This window comes from Humulus lupulus, chromosome 1, assembly GCF_963169125.1.
Source record: "Humulus lupulus chromosome 1, drHumLupu1.1, whole genome shotgun sequence".
Classification (NCBI taxonomy): Eukaryota; Viridiplantae; Streptophyta; class Magnoliopsida; order Rosales; family Cannabaceae; genus Humulus; species Humulus lupulus.
This window is the reverse complement of record NC_084793.1, coordinates 119,242,227-119,259,877: the sequence shown is the minus strand read 5'-3', so window position 1 is coordinate 119,259,877 and position 17,651 is coordinate 119,242,227. Positions and strand designations below refer to the sequence as shown.

The 17,651-nt window shown below is 41.1% G+C and overlaps 1 protein-coding gene across 1 annotated transcript; it reads left to right on the top strand.

Moving 5' to 3' along the window:
* The first annotated feature begins 13,624 nt into the window (after positions 1-13,624).
* Positions 13,625-14,113, top strand: LOC133820761 (uncharacterized). The gene has a single exon (XM_062253453.1). It carries the CDS (start codon positions 13,625-13,627, stop codon positions 14,111-14,113), a length of 489 nt encoding a protein of 162 aa, XP_062109437.1.
* The last annotated feature ends 3,538 nt before the right edge of the window (positions 14,114-17,651 follow it).

The window sequence follows — 17,651 nt, the reverse complement described above, 5'->3', positions numbered from 1 at the left end:
TCAAGGACTGTGACAACTGTCCTGTCAACTTTTTGTCGCCATATGGTTCATTTAATATTGGCATTTGGATCTCGATCCAACCCAATTGGATGACTTGAATTAATTCCTATAGTTTACGTATAAATAGGGTGATCAGACCTGAACCCTCACCACCTTTGCATTAAAAAAGTTTCCTTTTTCGAAAACAAAGTTTCCCTTTTCTTCTCCCACTTCTCCCAAAAACCCTTCATTGCCTTTCAGATTTTCAGAAACTTTCAGGGAGCTTCCTGTGGACGTATCGACACTTTCTTTGAACCGATCATATAGGCTGTAAGTATTTCCTCACCCGATTTGACTTTTTCAATTCTTTGCTTTCCAATGAGTTTTTTTTTTATTATGAAAAACATCATTTGCTCAATGTCGATTAGGTTACGTCTGAGTGTAAATAGGAAATAGGGTTTGGTTTAGGCTAGATGAACAATACTAGGCTTATTTAGAAATAAGGATTTCATAAAATTGGGAAAATTTTCTGGGTTTTTCAAAGAAAATTCTACTGGTAAATCGATTTTAATACTTGTTTGGGGTGTAGAAGCCGAAGGGTTTTAGGTTTTGTCCTGGGTAGCTTAAAGGTTACAATTCCTTAAGCGGTTTTGCATTAAACCACTTTCAAAAGAAAAGTAGTAGGTTTGACGAGTCTGACACACGAATCCCGGAGTATCAAGGAATTTTAAGAAATCAAAGCGTGTGGCCTAGGACCACACGTTGAGGCTAGGACTCAACTTAGCTAGTATAAATTGTCAGATCCCAAAAATAAACCACTTAAGCCCCTCAAATTTCCGTACCTCCACAACTGTAGCTAGTAATCATCATAGGTCTCCACTAATAGGCCGCTTTGTCGTCAGGCGATCTAAATTATGGCCCCCGCAAAGAAAAACACTGTGAGCTCCCCTGTTCAGAGTAAAGACAAGGGCAAGCAGGTCACCTCTGACTCTCCCATCCCTCATTTCAGCCATGTGGTGGAAAGGGAAATCGTGGTCAACCCCAACGCATTCTTCGAGGCTGAGCACATAGTATCCCGAATCACGACTCAGGGGAAAGTTAACAAGATCCTATTGAGTCATGAGATTGAGATGGGAGCTGATAGCCTCCATGCTCGACCTGCGCTGGAAGGAGAGCGGAGTTGCGCCCCTCTCCAAGATGACTACAGAGCTTGGAGTGATGAGCACCTGAAGGCAGGTGCCTTCCTCCCCTTGGACCAATATTTTGTAGACTTCCTGAACTACGTCAAACTGGCTCTATTCCAGCTCCCACCAAACTCATACAGACTTTTGACGGGGTTAAAGTATTTGTTTCTGAGGCACGAGTGGGAGGTCCCCACTGCGGTAGATATTATGTATTTCTTTTGTCTCAAGGCCAGTCCCGACCAGAAAGGGCGAGGTGACGACTTTTACTACCTCACTCATTTTCCTAACTTAGCTTCCGTCATTGACCTCGCCAGCCACCCAAATGACTATAAAGACTTGTTCTTTATGTCAAATGGGCTCAAGAATTGCGAACACCGATACTTCAACCGTCCTCGTAAGTCTTCTATCTTTATGAATTCAACACGTGAACTTTTTATCACTTTCACACACATCTTTTATTTTGATCGAGTTCTTTCCTTGTGCAGCTATATTTGTGAGGACAGGGCAACCTGAGACCCTTGGGGGTCAATATGAGACCCTGTCTAGTCTTCCTTCATCGAAGAAAGACTATCGCTAGGTTGTGAATGACGTCATCATGGTGGCCTACAACCTGATCAGCAAGGTCTAGACGCTGGCTCTCAGGACCCGAGTTCCTCTTCCTGTCATCCCCGAGCTCCCCCATCCTCAAGAATCCTTGCCAGCCAATGAAGACATTAAGGAGGAGGAAGACATGGCACTGCTGGTGCAAAAAAGGCGAGCTCCTGAGGATAATCAGGAGCCTGAGCCAGAACGAGCTGCGTTCGGGGCAGCAGCCAGCCCCTCTAGCCAAGGTAACTCATACCCATATAGAGAGTTAGATCGGGCTACTGCCAGTTATAAACTAATTTGATTCAAACCTAACCAGCTCGTTAGTCGTCATTCTACCGATCTAGACCTAAACACAACCCTTTTCTAGTGTGTGGACCATTTGGTAGTACACTATGACCATAGCTACCCCAAAGGTACCATCGTGCTTGACAACACCCTCAATTTTAGGTCCACCACTTTTGAAGAGTATGGTACAAACCGTAGGACTTGGCCTTCCCTGTGTCAGGGTGTATATGCCTTTGGTTTTAGGTAGTACATAGATGAGTCCAGCCTCGAGGAAGGACCTGAACCCCATAGGTCCAAGGAGGTCATAATTTTAGATTCTCCCCCACCTCCGTTAATCCAAGAGTTAGAGGTTGTGCCCAGCCCGGTCAATAACCCCAGGCTGATTGTAATAGATTCATCCCCTATCCCAAAGGGTAGGGTTCTTGCTCTTTCTCCTGTGTTTATAATACTTTGAATAGTTACTTCTTTAATCTGAATCCTTCGTTCGTTCTTTTTCAGGCGAAGAGATGGAGTTGCCAGAAGCCCCAGGTTTGAGGGGTGCTTCTACGGCCGGTGGGGCTGGAGCTGGTTCTATGGTGAAGAAGGCCAGAGTGACAAAGAAAACTGCTTCAAAGACTGGGGGCATCACCGAGTCTCTGGCTAAAGACAAAGGTACCAACTCTGGTCAAGAGCAACCATAGAAGAAACTCCCCTCAGCTCCGGTAGCAACAGTCACGGTTTAACAAGCACCTCCTCTCTTTCCTCAACACATACCTCCTTCAAATCCTCAAGTAATCCAAGGTGAGGCTCCCACCATCCAGATTCCGGTCAAGCCACTTGACCTGGACAAGATCCTTGAGCCTTTTCGGGGTACTGTGTACGAGGTGGCAAGCCATATGGTCAGCCATGCTTACAGAGCACATGCCAGAGACTTAAGGGCTATAGAAGAGCGTACTCCTAAGGACGTCCTCGAATCTGCCATGGGGGATGAACCTCACCGTGAGTCATTCTCACACTTTTCTTTAGTTTTTTTTATAAACTTTTCTTGACTTGCCTTATTCTTCCACAATCTGTCCTGACTCAATTTCGAGGAATTGCTCGAGTTAAGGCCAGGGACGAGGAGCTCCGAGCTGCCCTAAGCGTCGCTCAAGAGGGTGAATAGACTGCCAAAGCCGCCCTGGTTTCTTCCCAGGAGAGCGAGCAATCTGCGAAAGCCGCCCTGTCTGCCTCTTAGAATCAGGTCGTGGAGGTGAGCTGTCACGTGGACCAGCTTCAGGCAAAGAATGAAGAACTCAAGAAGAAGCTGATTGAGGTTGAGGTCAAGGCCAAAGAGGAAGCTGTGGAGTCATCGACTTAAATGGAGGAGATGCTTTACCGTTGCTGGGCTTTCAACTAGGATGGGAACTTCACCTTTATGCAGCCTGAGCTATGGGAACCATATCTTGCCAGGTTCAAGATTCGGTTCTCACAGGAACCATCGGAGACCATCGAAGCCTCTGAAACTGTTGAGGGAGATGGTGTTGGGGTTTTATGCCCTAATTAAAATCCAATTTCTTTGTAATATCATTTATTATCAATAAAAGAATAGAAATCATTTTTTGACCTAGTCAATCACTTTGTTCACATGTTTTATTTTCATGATTATTTGTTTACTATAAACTTCTATTAAATCCCGAGCATATAGCTAATCGTATTTATAGTGACGTAATCATAGTGGAATATAAATATGATTATATGGTCAAAATAAGTTAGTCCTAAGATTAGTCAGTGCGCAAGATTTACACTGACTTGCCAATCTACGATATGATCTACTTACACATCGCAGTGCTATGTTTTTTTCCAGAACATTAGCAAAGCAGATAAGAATGGATGTATTTGTTACATCAGACTAGACTGATATTGACAGTAGACAAGATAAGTAAACATACCGTTATTATCTATTCTAGTCATATCATATAGTTGACCATAGGCCAGTTCATTCTCAATTCTGAGTGGTTAGTATTCTAACTGATTGTATTATTTGAGTTCTTTGACTTGTTCATTACCAGCTTACCCTACGGACTAGCCCATACTTACATCTTGGGAACTCGGTAGTATAATTGAGTGGGAGTGTTAATCATAGATATGAACATCTATAGCTTCTGATGAAGAAGTAAAGCGATGGTTTCCTTTTAGTTTGGTTCAAGGTGCTAAATGATAGATATCTCATTTCAGCAATTAATATTAGTTTACTAAAATATCATTTACAAGGAACTAAATGTTTTAAGGATAAAATACAATGAGGGGTAAAACAATATTTTAGTCCCATCTCATTGTAGACCGTCTATAGAGGATTGAGTGACAATTATGGTTGTAACAATGGATAATTAATAACGTATCTATATTGCTTATAGAGGATTTTATGAATTCAAGAGTGCAATTCTGAGTCTTTAGTTGAGTCACGAGGAATTAATAAGTTAGTAAATTTATTCGTTAGATTTATGATAATTTGTCGGAGCTTGATTTCATAGGCCCATGGTCCCCACTGTACCTTGGATAAAATCATCTAGATAGTCTCAATTAATTGATTTAGTTATCAATTAGAATTATCAAAGTTGACCAGGTGAATTTTGGATAGTTTCATAGAGTTATGTAATTTAGAGAAGAAAAGAGAAATTGGGGCAGATTTATCAATTAAGATAAATTGGTGTCTAAATTAATAAATAATTTTAAATCAAGGTTCAAATTATAAATAATTAATTTGATAAAGGATCTAAATAATTATTTAATTAATTAAATCAACAGAAAATAATACAAGCCTTGATTTTAAGTCCAATGGACTTATAATTAAATAGGAAACTTCACGGGCCTAAAGCCCATGAGAATTTCGACCTAGGGCTGATAATTGGCTATTATTTTATTGATTTTTTTTATTAAATAAATAACCTAATTGAGTCTATAAAAGGAGTGCTAATTGAGTGTTGAAAACAGATGACAAACACACTTGTTTTCTGAGAAGATAAGAAGATCTAGTACGTTTTAGATTCTTTCTACAACATAAGTCCTTCTCTAAGCCTCAATATTCTTTTCTCTTCTTCTCTCTGTATCTATCTCATGTGTTGAGAATTGCCCACTGTTGACGGTGAGAACTCATCAACGAAGTTAAGTTAGAAAAATCAAAGTTTATTGCTTATCAATGAAGAACTTCATCTATATAATCAGAAACTTAGAAACTTAGAAAATAGTTGCAGAAGAAAAATGGGGAAAAGAACTTGTATTCCTTTGTTCTCTCAAGCTACAGTGTTTTTTCCAACCCCCCACAATGTCCAAATGGGGTTCCCTTTATAGTGGGCTCTGATGGCCCTTGATACATTGTGGTCTAGGGGACCAGATTGCATACATTGTGGTCCACGGTGTAAGGATAGTGATAGTGGTATCAAGTGTAGTGGTGTTGTGAGAGCCGTGGTTGGCTTTGGCACATGTCGGAGGCGTGGAGGTGGTGCTACCACTCCTCGTACTACCCCCTACCACCATTACTTGTCGGGTACAGGTGTTAGGTCTGTACATTGATCCATGTAGGCATGTATGTACCTATATAGAGGTACCTTGTCGTACTTCTTGTCTCTTGTGGGCTACCTTGAATGACATACTTGGTTGGCCATCTCTTGTGATGTAGGGCCTTTTCATGGATGCTCAGAGGCGAGGTTCAATGTTTCTCACGGACGTAGGAAGGTCCTAGCGCCATATGCACCCATGAGGCGTGAGGCGCTATATGCACCCGCGAGGCACCGTATGCATCCGTGAGGTGCGAGGCGCCACGGGCGTGCGAGGTGAAGAGGCCTCGTGAGGTGCCTGGGGTGCGCGAGACGTTTATGATGCACCATGGGCGCGTGAAGTGATGAAGCCTCACGAGGCGCCAGGGGCACGCGAGATGCTTGTGGGTGTCCGAGGCGAAGTGGTCATTTGGAGCAAGGTTGATCCGCGCAAGGCGCACCCAGAGTGAACTCGCCCAAGGCAGCTGGTATTGAGTGAGGCTTATGCATTATTAGCCTATGCTTCATTTCATGTCTCCACCCTCATAGTGTTTGATCACTGCTTTGAGGGAGCAAAGGGACTTCAGACATATTTGTTTTGGACCTCCCAAGGACCTTAGACATGAGATGTGGGTCTTTTACCAGTGTAGAATTTTTAGCATCCACACTTTCCCCCCAGTCTAGGAGAGGGCCTTTAGGCGCTCTGGTAGACTCTTCGGTATGGTGTCTTGAAAGCATAGGCGGTGTTTATGATGATCCTTGTTATTACTTGAGATTGAATGTGAGCCTATCACTTTGCTTCATGGATACCAATGGAGATGCCAAGCTCATTTCTTGGCCATTGATCAGGCCTTAGGTTCGATGGTTAAGATGAGCCTGTGGCTCCTATAAATAAGCCTTCATATCTAGCCTATTATTTACACCTTACCTCTTCAGCTTAGTGGTTTTGAGATCCTTGTTCCTTTCAAGAGGTAAGGGGTTCAATCCCCCACAACCTCACTTTTGCTATCTTTTCCTTTTTTTAATTTTTTTAATTTTTTTATTTGAGTTAATTTCTTGTATGTTTATATCCATGCAGGTATTTGAGGACTAAAACACATTTTTCCTTTGTTTTTGCAGACGCGTACTTTCGACCACTTGCTTCTCTTTGACCGTGACGGTGCTTTTAGCCCTCGACCTCCTTTTGACCATGACAGCGCCCAATTTTACTTACTTGAGGTATACTTTCTTTCTCCCTTATGTTTATTGGGTCCAAATTAGCACCACTCGGGATGGGGTACTTTGGCCTGAGCTCGTCGTGAATTAACCTAGTTGCTTGCCCTCATTCATACCCCGTAGTTAGTTATTTAGAGCGCTTGTGCCTAGAGGTTTTAAGCCCATTCCTTTGTGTTTTGTAGCAATCCCCTCATTTATACGTGAGCTCTATTTACTTACGAGACGAGATCTCATGGCATGCGAAGGATCATCTGGTGTTCCTCCGGGGTCGAGTTTGTAGACTTATCTCAGACTCGGAGTCCTCTGAAGACAACCTTCACCAAGACTACGATACCTGATAAGTATATTTTTGTATAAAGTTTACCTTTCTACTTATCAGATTTTGTGTTCATAAGTAGTGTGTTTGGGGATAGTTAGAATCGTTTTGTTAATTTGATTCATTTAATCTAAATTATTATTTTTAAGGATAATTGTATATTTTTGATGATTTTTGGTTGAATGATGATTTTGTAGGATTCTAACCATTAGAGTAAAGTGTTAAAGAGGAGAAAAATCGAGAAAAGAACAAAAGTACAGAAATCTGAGAGCTTGCCGCTACAGGGAAAAGTCCCTGCCGCTACGAGGTAAATCAGAAAGGTCCTTGCCGCTACAGAGAAAAGTCCCTGCCGCTACAAGAGAAACAGAGAGTCTCGTGCCGCGGCAAGGAAAGTTGCATACCGCGGCACGCAAAGCCCATATCGCATATCTGAAGCCTCGTGCCGCGGCAAGGAAATATGGCTGCCGCGGCACGCGTTAAAATTCAAATCCAAATTCGATTTTTCTTAATTTTTAGACGGGAAATAAAAGGGGGATTAGGTCAAAATCGTGAATTAAGTTTGAGATACACGATTTTAGAGAGAGGAACACAGAGAGAGCGGAGGAGAAGAAGGAGGATCGCAGTCAACCTTTTCAATAGTTTTCTTCTTCTCTAAACTCTTTTATTCTTTGATTCTGGTTATGTTTTTAATCATGATTGTTGGCTAAGTTTTTTTTAGGTTAAGGGTTATTCAAAACCCAGACATGAATGTTTGATTTGAGATGTGAATATTGTTCTTGATTTCCATAATGTTAAATTGCTTCTATTCTTCTATGCCTATTGTATGAAATATTGTGATTCCTTGTTAGGGTGTACAACTAATTAGGGCTTGCATTATTTTACTGTCATCTTAGAATTTCTATTCACCTAATAGTTTAGGATTCTAAGTGTTTGTGATAAATTGCAATTGATGATGTGGTCAAAAACATTGTTGATTGTGATGAAGAATAGAACCTAGGTTAAATGAATTAAATGCTTCATTGATTTATTGCCTAGATTAACCTATCTCCACTGTTGTTAATGCTTTTCCCAAATTGAATGAACCTTATGCTTAATAGGTTTGTTGTTTGGTAAAAAGAATTGATTATTGAGCGCTTAGCCGTAATTGATTGTGATAGGGAGATTGGGATAATTGACTGCTTAAGCGTTATCTACAGGGTTAATAGTTTAATTGGGAATCGGAATAATATTCATTATTGATATTCATGCATGATTGTCTGAGGTGGAAAATAATTCTTAACTGTCTTTAAAATCGTTGTTAATCTCTTCTTGCTATTAATTGTTTTTATAATTCTTGTTTTTACTTTTACTTTCCAAAACCCCCCTTTCCAATTTAACTTTGTTAAGCTTTTGTGAATAATAAACTGAATATAGTTCCCTTGGGTTCGACCTCTATTTGCCGTTATACTAAATAATTGGTTTTAGAGTAAATAAAATATTTGTTAAATTTGGTACGCAATACGACACGCATCAAATTTTTGGCGCCGTTGCCGGGGAACTATTTAATTCTTTTTATTATTCATATTGGTTTACGCTTACTAACTTGATTTCTCTTGGCATCTCAGAGTTATATGTCTGGCGAAGACACTCAGAATAGGTTGGAGGCAATCAAATAGTATCTTGCTACTTCATCTTCTTCTCGGACTTCGCGGACTATTACTGATAATCCACTCTTTCAACGTCTTGCTCATCAAGTGGATCCTGTGAAAGTGCCCTTACCATCTCACGACTCAGATTCAGACGATTCTATTACATCTTACAGAGATATGGCACAAAATAGGACGTTGAAAGAGTTGGTTGCGCCAGATATTGATCAACAACCGCTTTGCATTCAATATGCACCTCTTGATGTGAATTTTGAGCTTAAGTCGGGCCTCATTCATCTATTGCCATCGTTCCATGGGCTGCCTGGTGAGGATCCGAATAATCATCTCAAGGAGTTCCATATTGTATGCTCCAGTATGAAGCCAGCCTCAGTGACAGAAGAACAAATAAAACTCCGAGCTTTTCCTTTCTCTCTAAAGGATTCAGCAAAGGAGTGGCTGTATTATCTCCCCCCTGGTACTGTGGAGACCTGGAACACTATGAAGACCTTGTTTTTGGAGCGGTATTTTCCAGCGTCTAAAGTGGGGAGTATAAGGAAAGAAATTTGTGGCATCAGGCAGGCTGTGGGAGAATCACTCTACGATTACTGGGAGCGCTTTAAGCGGTTGTGTGCTAGTTGTCCTCACCATCAGATCAGTGAGCAACTATTGATTCAATATTTCTATGAGGGATTACTGCCGTTGGACAGAAGTATGATTGATGCAGCCAGTGGAGGGGCACTAGTGGACAAGACTCCTGCAGCAGCCAGGAGCTTGATTTCTAATATGGCAGCTAATTCCCAACAGTTTGGTATTCGTCAGGAGCATATGTCAACTTCAAGAAGGGTTAACGAGGTGCAAACTACTGTTGATAATCAACTTGGTCAACAGATAGCTCAACTGACTTCAGTGGTACAACAACTAGCTTTGGGCCAACAGGTGCGGCCATGTGGAATCTGTCAAGTAGTGGGGCACCCTACTGATACGTGCCCCACTCTAGTCGAGGGAGAAACTGAGGGTGTTAACGCTGTAGGAAATTTTCCTGGTCAATTACGTCAGATGTATTATGAACCATTTTCACAAACCTATAATCCTGGCTGTCGTGATCATCCAAACCTTCGATATGGGAATCAACAACAACTAGCTCCACAACCAACAGCAGCAAGACCACCTGGTTTCACTACACAACAGAGGTCTCAAAATAATTATGCACCTAGACCATCACAACCACCGCAGGCTGCTCCACCACCAAATGCTAAACCTTCTACTGAGGATTTAATCAATGCTCTTGCCACAAATACTCTTCAATTTCAGCAAACCACCCAAGCTTCCATCAAGAGTTTGGAGAATCAGGTGGGACAATTAGCGGCATCATATAACCAGTTGGAGGCTCATCTGTCAAATAAATTGCCTTCACAACCTGAGATGAATCCCAAAGAGAATGCTAGTGCAGTAACTTTGCGTAGTGGGACGCAATATGATCCACCTAATCCTCCAGTGCCCAGTACATTGTCATCCAAGCCACAAGTTGATTGCTCAGTCAATGATGATGTTCCACCAAAGCCAACCACCCCTACACAACTCAGGCCTAAGCCTACTATTGTCATTCCACCTCCATTCCCAAGCAGACTGAAAAAGACTAAAAAGGAAGAGGTTGACAAGGAGATTCTTGATACATTCCGAAAGGTAGAAGTGAATATTCCTCTTCTTGACGCTATTAAACAAGTGCCGCGCTATGCCAAGTTCCTGAAAGAGTTGTGCACTAATAAGCGTAAGTTGAGGGGTAATGAAAAAGTTAGTGTGGGGGAGAATGTTTCCGCAGTTCTACAAAAGAAGCTTCCACCAAAGTGTAAGGATCCTGGTACTTTTACTATCCCTTGCACTATTGGGAATAAAAGAATTGAGCGGTGTATGTTGGATTTGGGAGCCTCTATCAATGTCATGCCATTCTCCATTTATGCTTCATTGAATCTCGGTCCACTTGAAGAAACGGGGGCGATTATTCAACTTGCTGATAGGTCGAATGCTTATCCCAGGGGTGTAATAGAAGATGTTTTAGTTCAAGTTAATGAATTGGTGTTTCCGGCTGATTTTTATGTTCTTGATATGGAAGATGAATCTATTCCATGCTCCACTCCAATTTTGTTGGGAAGGCCATTCATGAAAACTGCGAGAACTAAAATTGATGTGCATGACGGTACGTTGACCATGGAATTTGATGGGGAAACTATTCGATTTAATATTTTTGAGGCTATGAGATATCCAAGTGATGTGCACGCTGTTTACTCTATTGATGTGTTGGATAGTCTTTCTCAACGAGTTTTAGATTTGCATAGTGAAGATGATTTGGAGGTTGTGTTGAGGGAGCATCTTGTGTTGACCGATGAAGATTTGTCTCATGAGATCATGGATGTCATAACCACACTCAATAGTGGTTTTGACAAGACTTTTAAGAAGGTTGCATTTCTTGATTTGCCGATTTCTAATGAGAAATTGCAGCCATCAATTATTCAAGCTCCTACACTTGAATTGAAGCCTCTTCCGGAGCATCTCAAATATGTTTACTTGGGGAAGAACGAGACACTTCCTGTTATAATTGCAAGAAATCTTAACCAAGGCCAAGAAGACAAATTAATGAGAGTACTCCGAGAGTATAAAACAGCCATTGGTTGGTCTATAGCGGATATTAAGGGGATTAGCCCTTCCATGTGCATGCACCGAATCTTACTTGAAGAAGGGTTTAAGCCAACATGTGAGGCGCAACGGAGATTAAACCCACCAATGATGGAAGTTGTGAAGAAGGAAATTCTGAAGCTCCTTAGTGTGGGTGTGATTTACCCAATCTCTGACAGTAAATGGGTGAGTCCAGTTCAAGTGGTACCCAAGAAGTCTGGCATTACTGTGGTGAAGAATAATGAGAATGAGTTGGTTCCAACTCGAGTTCAAACAGGGTGGCGGGTGTGTATTGATTACCGCAAGCTAAATTCGACAACTCGAAAGGATCACTTCCCCCTACCATTCATTGATCAGATGCTCGAGAGATTGGCTGGCCACCCCTATTACTGTTTCTTAGATGGTTATTCGGGGTATAATCAGATTGTCATAGCCCCAGAAGACCAGGAGAAGACGACTTTCACATGTCCCTTTGGCACATTTGCTTTTCGGAGAATGCCATTCGGTTTATGCAACGCTCCTGCTACATTTCAGAGATGTATGGTTAGTATCTTTTCAGATTACATTGAGAGCATTATTGAGGTATTCATGGATGATTTCAGTGTATATGGCGATTCATTTGATAAATGCCTGCATAATCTTACTTTGGTTCTCAAACGCTGCATTGAGACCAATCTAGTTTTGAATTGGGAGAAATGCCATTTTATGGTACAGCAGGGGATTGTTTTGGGACATGTTATCTCAGAAAAAGGAATTGAAGTGGACAAGGCCAAAGTTGATCTCATTCGGTCTTTACCACCTCCATCTAGTGTCAAGGAAATACGGTCGTTTCTTGGTCATGCGGGTTTCTATCGACGATTTATAAAGGACTTCTCTAAAATCTCCACGCCACTGTGCAAGCTCCTCCAAAAAGATGTTAAGTTTGAGTTTGATGAGAAGTGTCTACTGGCCTTTAATATATTGAAAGAATCTTTGACTACAGCTCCTATTATCCAGCCACCGAATTGGGAGTTGCCTTTTGAGCTTATGTGTGACGCTAGTGATTATGCAGTGGGTGCAGTCCTAGGGCAGCGGGTTGGTAAGATTCCTCATGTGATTTACTATGCTTCTAGAACTCTAAATGATGCACAGTTAAATTACTCTACCACTGAGAAGGAACTATTGGCGGTTATCTATGCTTTGGAGAAGTTTCGTTCTTATTTGATTGGGATGAAAGTAATCATATATACCGACCATGCTGCTCTTAAATATTTGCTAGCAAAGAAGGAGGCAAAACCAAGACTTATTCGGTGGATTTTATTGTTACAAGAGTTTGACTTGGAGATAAAAGATAAAAGCAGCTCGGAAAATCTAGTGGCTGATCACTTGAGTCGGTTGATTCGGGAGGAGGAGTTCTTACCATTGCATGAGCGGTTTCCAGATGAGCAACTCCTTGCCATGCAAGAAGTTATTCCTTGGTATGCCGACATTGTAAACTACCTTGCTTCAAAGGAGTTACCAAGTGATCTCACACAAGCACAACGGAACAAGATTAAGCATGATGCTCGCCACTATATATGGGATGAACCTTATCTTTGGAAGTATTGTACTGATCAAATCATTCGTAGATGTGTACCGGAATCTGAATTTCGTTCCATCCTTGCTTTTTGTCATGCTTATGCTTGTGGTGGACACTTTGGACCTAAGAGGACAGCTCGTAAGATATTTGACAGCGGTTTCTATTGGCCCACAATTTTCAAAGATGCTTATGCTTATTGTAAGGCATGTGATCGTTGTCAACGAGTGGGTAACATAACGGCCAAGGATCAAATGCCTCAAACTCCCATTTTAATTCTTGAAATCTTTGATGTTTGGGGTATGGATTTCATGGGACCATTCCCATCCTCTTTCGGCTATGAATATATTTTATTGGCGGTAGACTACGTGTCTAAATGGGTGGAAGCGATTGCAACTAGAACTGACAATTCCAAAACAGTAGTGGATTTCATTCGCTCCAACATTTTTGTGCGTTTTGGTACACCTAAGGCTATACTTAGTGATCGAGGCACTCATTTTTGTAACAAGAGTATAGAAGCATTGTTTCGACGCTATAGTGTAACTCACAAGGTGAAAGCTGCTTATCATCCATAAGCCAACGGGCAAGCGGAGGTTTCTAATCGTGAAATCAAATTGATCCTTGAGAAAACTGTAAATGCAAACCGGAAAGATTGGAGTACAAGGCTTGATGATGCCTTGTGGGCGTATCGAACGGCATATAAAACACCTATCGGTATGTCACCTTATCGGTTGGTGTATGGTAAACCTTGCCATCTACCGGTGGAGCTAGAGCATAAGGCGTGGTGGGCTGTAAAGAAGTGTAACTTGGACATGGTTGCTGTAGGACAACAAAGAATGCTTCAATTGCATGAGTTAGAAGAAATACGCAATGAAGCATACGAGAGTTCGAAAATCTATAAGGAGAAAACAAAAGCTTTTCATGACAAACATATTCTTCAGAAGAGCTTTGTGGAAGGTCAGAAAGTTCTCATGTATCACTCTCGCCTTAAACTCTTTCCTGGGAAGTTGAAGTCTCGCTGGTTAGGTCCGTTCATTGTTACTAAGGTTTTTCCTCATGGAGCGGTCGAAGTTGTAAGCCCAAGCACGGGGAAGTCTTTCAAGGTGAATGGCCAGAGACTGAAGCCTTATTATGAGTCAATGGCCAAGGAGGAGCAAGTTCATGTGATGTACCTTGAAGACTCAGTTTATGTTGATGAAGATTGAAGTTCTGAGTCGAGCTAGCGACGTTAAACGTAGCCATCTTTATTGTTTTCAGTTTAAGTTATTTTCTTTATTTTTAATTTTATTTTTATTTTTATTTTTAAGTTGAACATTTAGTTTTTTCAAATTTTTTCTGTACTCTGATTCTCTCTTTAAACCGTGAAAAACGTGAAAAAAAAAAAAAAATGCAGAAAAAGGCATCATGCCGCGGCACATAAAAGTCTTGCCGCGGCACAATACGAAGGCCCGAACCCGAGACCACTGTGTCGCGGCACAGAAAATTGCCTGCCGCGGCATGCTATGCACACCCCCAGGCCGAGAGAAGTCTGCCGCGGCACAGAAAAGTGCTTGCCGCGGCACGTGCAGAACCCCCAAAACCGAGCCTTATGTGCCGCGGCACGTAAAACTCCCTGCCGCGGCACGAGCCCAGTAACTGCTTAAATGCCTATTTTCTTTCCCTTTTCACAATTCCTTCACCCTTCTCCTAAATACAAACCGATTCCCCCCTTCTCTATTCTTCTTCTTCTTCTTCTTCTCTTAAGCCCTAAACACCATTTTCAATCCTAAAGACTCTCATCATTCTCACCATTCTCCCATTCCTTAAATACCCTCATCATTTTCCCATTCTCCCTCACCATCTTCATTCATCATACCCATCTACCCATCCTTCATTATACCCATACCCATTCCTTAAAACCAAATCATTTGCCACCCATTCTTCTTCTCTTCAATTCCTACTCATTTGGAAGTCTTTGCAAGGGATCAAGCATCATCAAGCACATTTGCATCATTTTTGGGTTGGATTCAAGGTATTTTTCTCTATTTGCAAGCTTTGATTGAGGTTTATCAACTTCTATTTCCTGTGAGAGTGGACGGGTTTTGTTGGATCTCCTTCTTTGATTTTAATTTCTGTGGTCAAAATGCTTGTATATTGAGTGTATCTACATCTTGGGGGTAGTTGATCAAGCCATACACTTGTGATCTCTGAAGTTTAAACTGTGCACTCTACATGTTCGATGAAATGCCACAGTGAGTTGAATAGTCAGATTTGAGCGTGTTACATCTTCTGCTTTGTGCTGTGCCATTAATTATTACTCATTACCACTTTGAAGGCGTTAATCCTCAATTATTGCCTGTGATATAATGTTGAGCAAGAGATCACGCACTGACCATGCAGGCCCGTCTACCACAGCCAAAGTCAAGTATGATGCAAAGAAATTCACTTCAAAAGAAGTGTTTGAAAGCTACAAGGATGCCATTGATAAGAAGAAGGCATGGGTGGCAGAACGGGGCTTTGATCTAGACATGCATCATCCTTACCCAAGGTTGATGAGTATCATCGAGCAGAGGGGTTGGCAAAGACTGTGTGCCCAACCACAGCCCGCGGTTGTTTCGATTGTTCATGAGTTCTATGCTAATGCAATCGACCACAAGAATTTACAGGTAATGGTTAGGGGTGTTTCCGTTACCTATTCTGCCTCTGCCATTAACCGTTACTATGGCTTGCTAGACATTCCCAATGACGAATTTAATGCTTCTGAATCAAATCTGGACCCTAATGCCATTATCCAAGCTATTGGCATTCAAGGAGCACGGTGGAGGGCGACAGAGAATGCCTTGTCACACAAACTGGAGTCCAAGTATATGGACTATGAACTTAAGGCATGGCATCGTTTTGTTGGGGCAAAACTATTCCCAACAAAACATTTTGGAACAGTTGATTTGGCCTGTGGGAATTTGTTGAGGGCTATTATGACCAACGAGACTATTGACGTTGGCAAGATCATTCACGCCTCTATTCTGAAGAGTATGGCTAGCACACAGTACGGGTTCTACCATCCTTCATTAATCACAGACTTATGCAAGAAAGCTGGTGTGCACTGGAATGATAATGAAGAGGTCATAAACCCAATGCATATCATTGACAGGAATACTATTCAGCGGTTTGATAAACCCGCAGCCACATCTTCTGAGCAACCTGCATCTTCTTCACATGCACCTGTGCAGCCTCACACAGGCCGATCCAGGTCACTTACTGATCGGGTTGCCGCCATGGAGACGGAACTTTACCGAGCTCGCATTGACATGCGAGCATATCATGATGAAATGGTGGCCCACAACCAACGGATGATGGAGATTGCTGCTTATCAAGACCTATGCTTCAGGATGCAGCAAACCTATTTAGGGGCGGATATGTCTGCATTCCCACCGGCCCCAAATTGGTTGCCACCTTATCCTCCAGCTGTTCCAGTACAGCCGAGTAACACTCAGGAATATGGAGATGCTGATGAAGCAGCTGGCACAGAGGAGTTCAACTATGATGAGGATGACACTTTTAGTCGCAACTGATGAGGGAGTTTTCTTTTTTCGTATTTTCTTATTTTTCTTTTATTTTCTTTTCTTATTTTTCTTTTATTTACTGTTCTTGTCTCAATTTGTACTTATCTCCATTGAGGACAATGTTCAATTTAAGTGTGGGGGACGGGTAACAAATTGTTATTGTTTGTCTGGTTAATTGTCTTTATTTATAAGTGTTTGTGTGTGTGTTGTTTTGTCTTGTGTCTTGGGCTGGTTTTATTGAATGCAATGGTCGATGATGAGTTTATGAGTGACACTAAACTTGAATGCTAGAAGATGATGGATAGATTATGATTCGTGTGATTGACTCCTGTTTTGATGACTACTTGAATTTGTGATTTAAATAGCGATTTATTACAGTAGATTTACTTATTTACTTATTTTAGGAATAATTTATGCATGTCGAAAAAAAAACAAAATAAGAAAGAAATATAGATATATACAACTTAGCCCCCGCCACTCTAGAACACACTAGTTAATTGCTTGAGGCGAAATCATAAGTGCACAGAATTAGGAAAATGATAAAGGCAATTTCTTTGGATCGTTTGAGCCTTTCAAGCCTACCTTATCAATAATGTATCCTTAGTTCCCTGTTTTGAGCCTTATTGACCATATATTTTTTTTTCTCAATGAAAACTCATTACTTAACCCTAAACTTCTTTCTTTTTCTTTATCTGTGTTGATAACCCATTGCACCATGGCTTAGCTAGTTAAATTTCTACTATGGGATGAGAGATTATCTGAAAAAAAAAGAGAAGAGAAAAAAAAAAAAAAAAAAGAAGTATAGTAAGAGTTTCTGTATATGATGTGGTTATAAGTGTAAAGATCTCCTATTTATCCCCACGAAATATGTTAAAAGCAAAAAAGAGAAAAAGAAAAGAAATTTGTTTTCTTGCATGAAAATAAGTGTGGGGGAAAATAGAGAGATCAACAATGTATGAAGTTTATGAGGGAATTGTTGAAGAAGATCCAAAGTAGAAATAGAAAAAGTATATATTAGGTATGCTATGGTGCAATATGAGCCTAAAATGTATCTTTCTCATCTACCCTGTACCCTAGCCATCCATTATAAGCTGATAAAGACCTTTTGATTCTTGATTCTGTGTGTTTATATTAGTGGAGAGTAATTGGTTAGTGTCTATGGAGTGGTTGCCCTTTATATATATATTCATTTTCTGATGAG

Bases quoted from the DNA above. Each gene is read 5' to 3' on its own strand.
- LOC133820761 (XM_062253453.1), top strand. From the start codon at position 13,625: ATGTCACCTTATCGGTTGGTGTATGGTAAACCTTGCCATCTACCGGTG.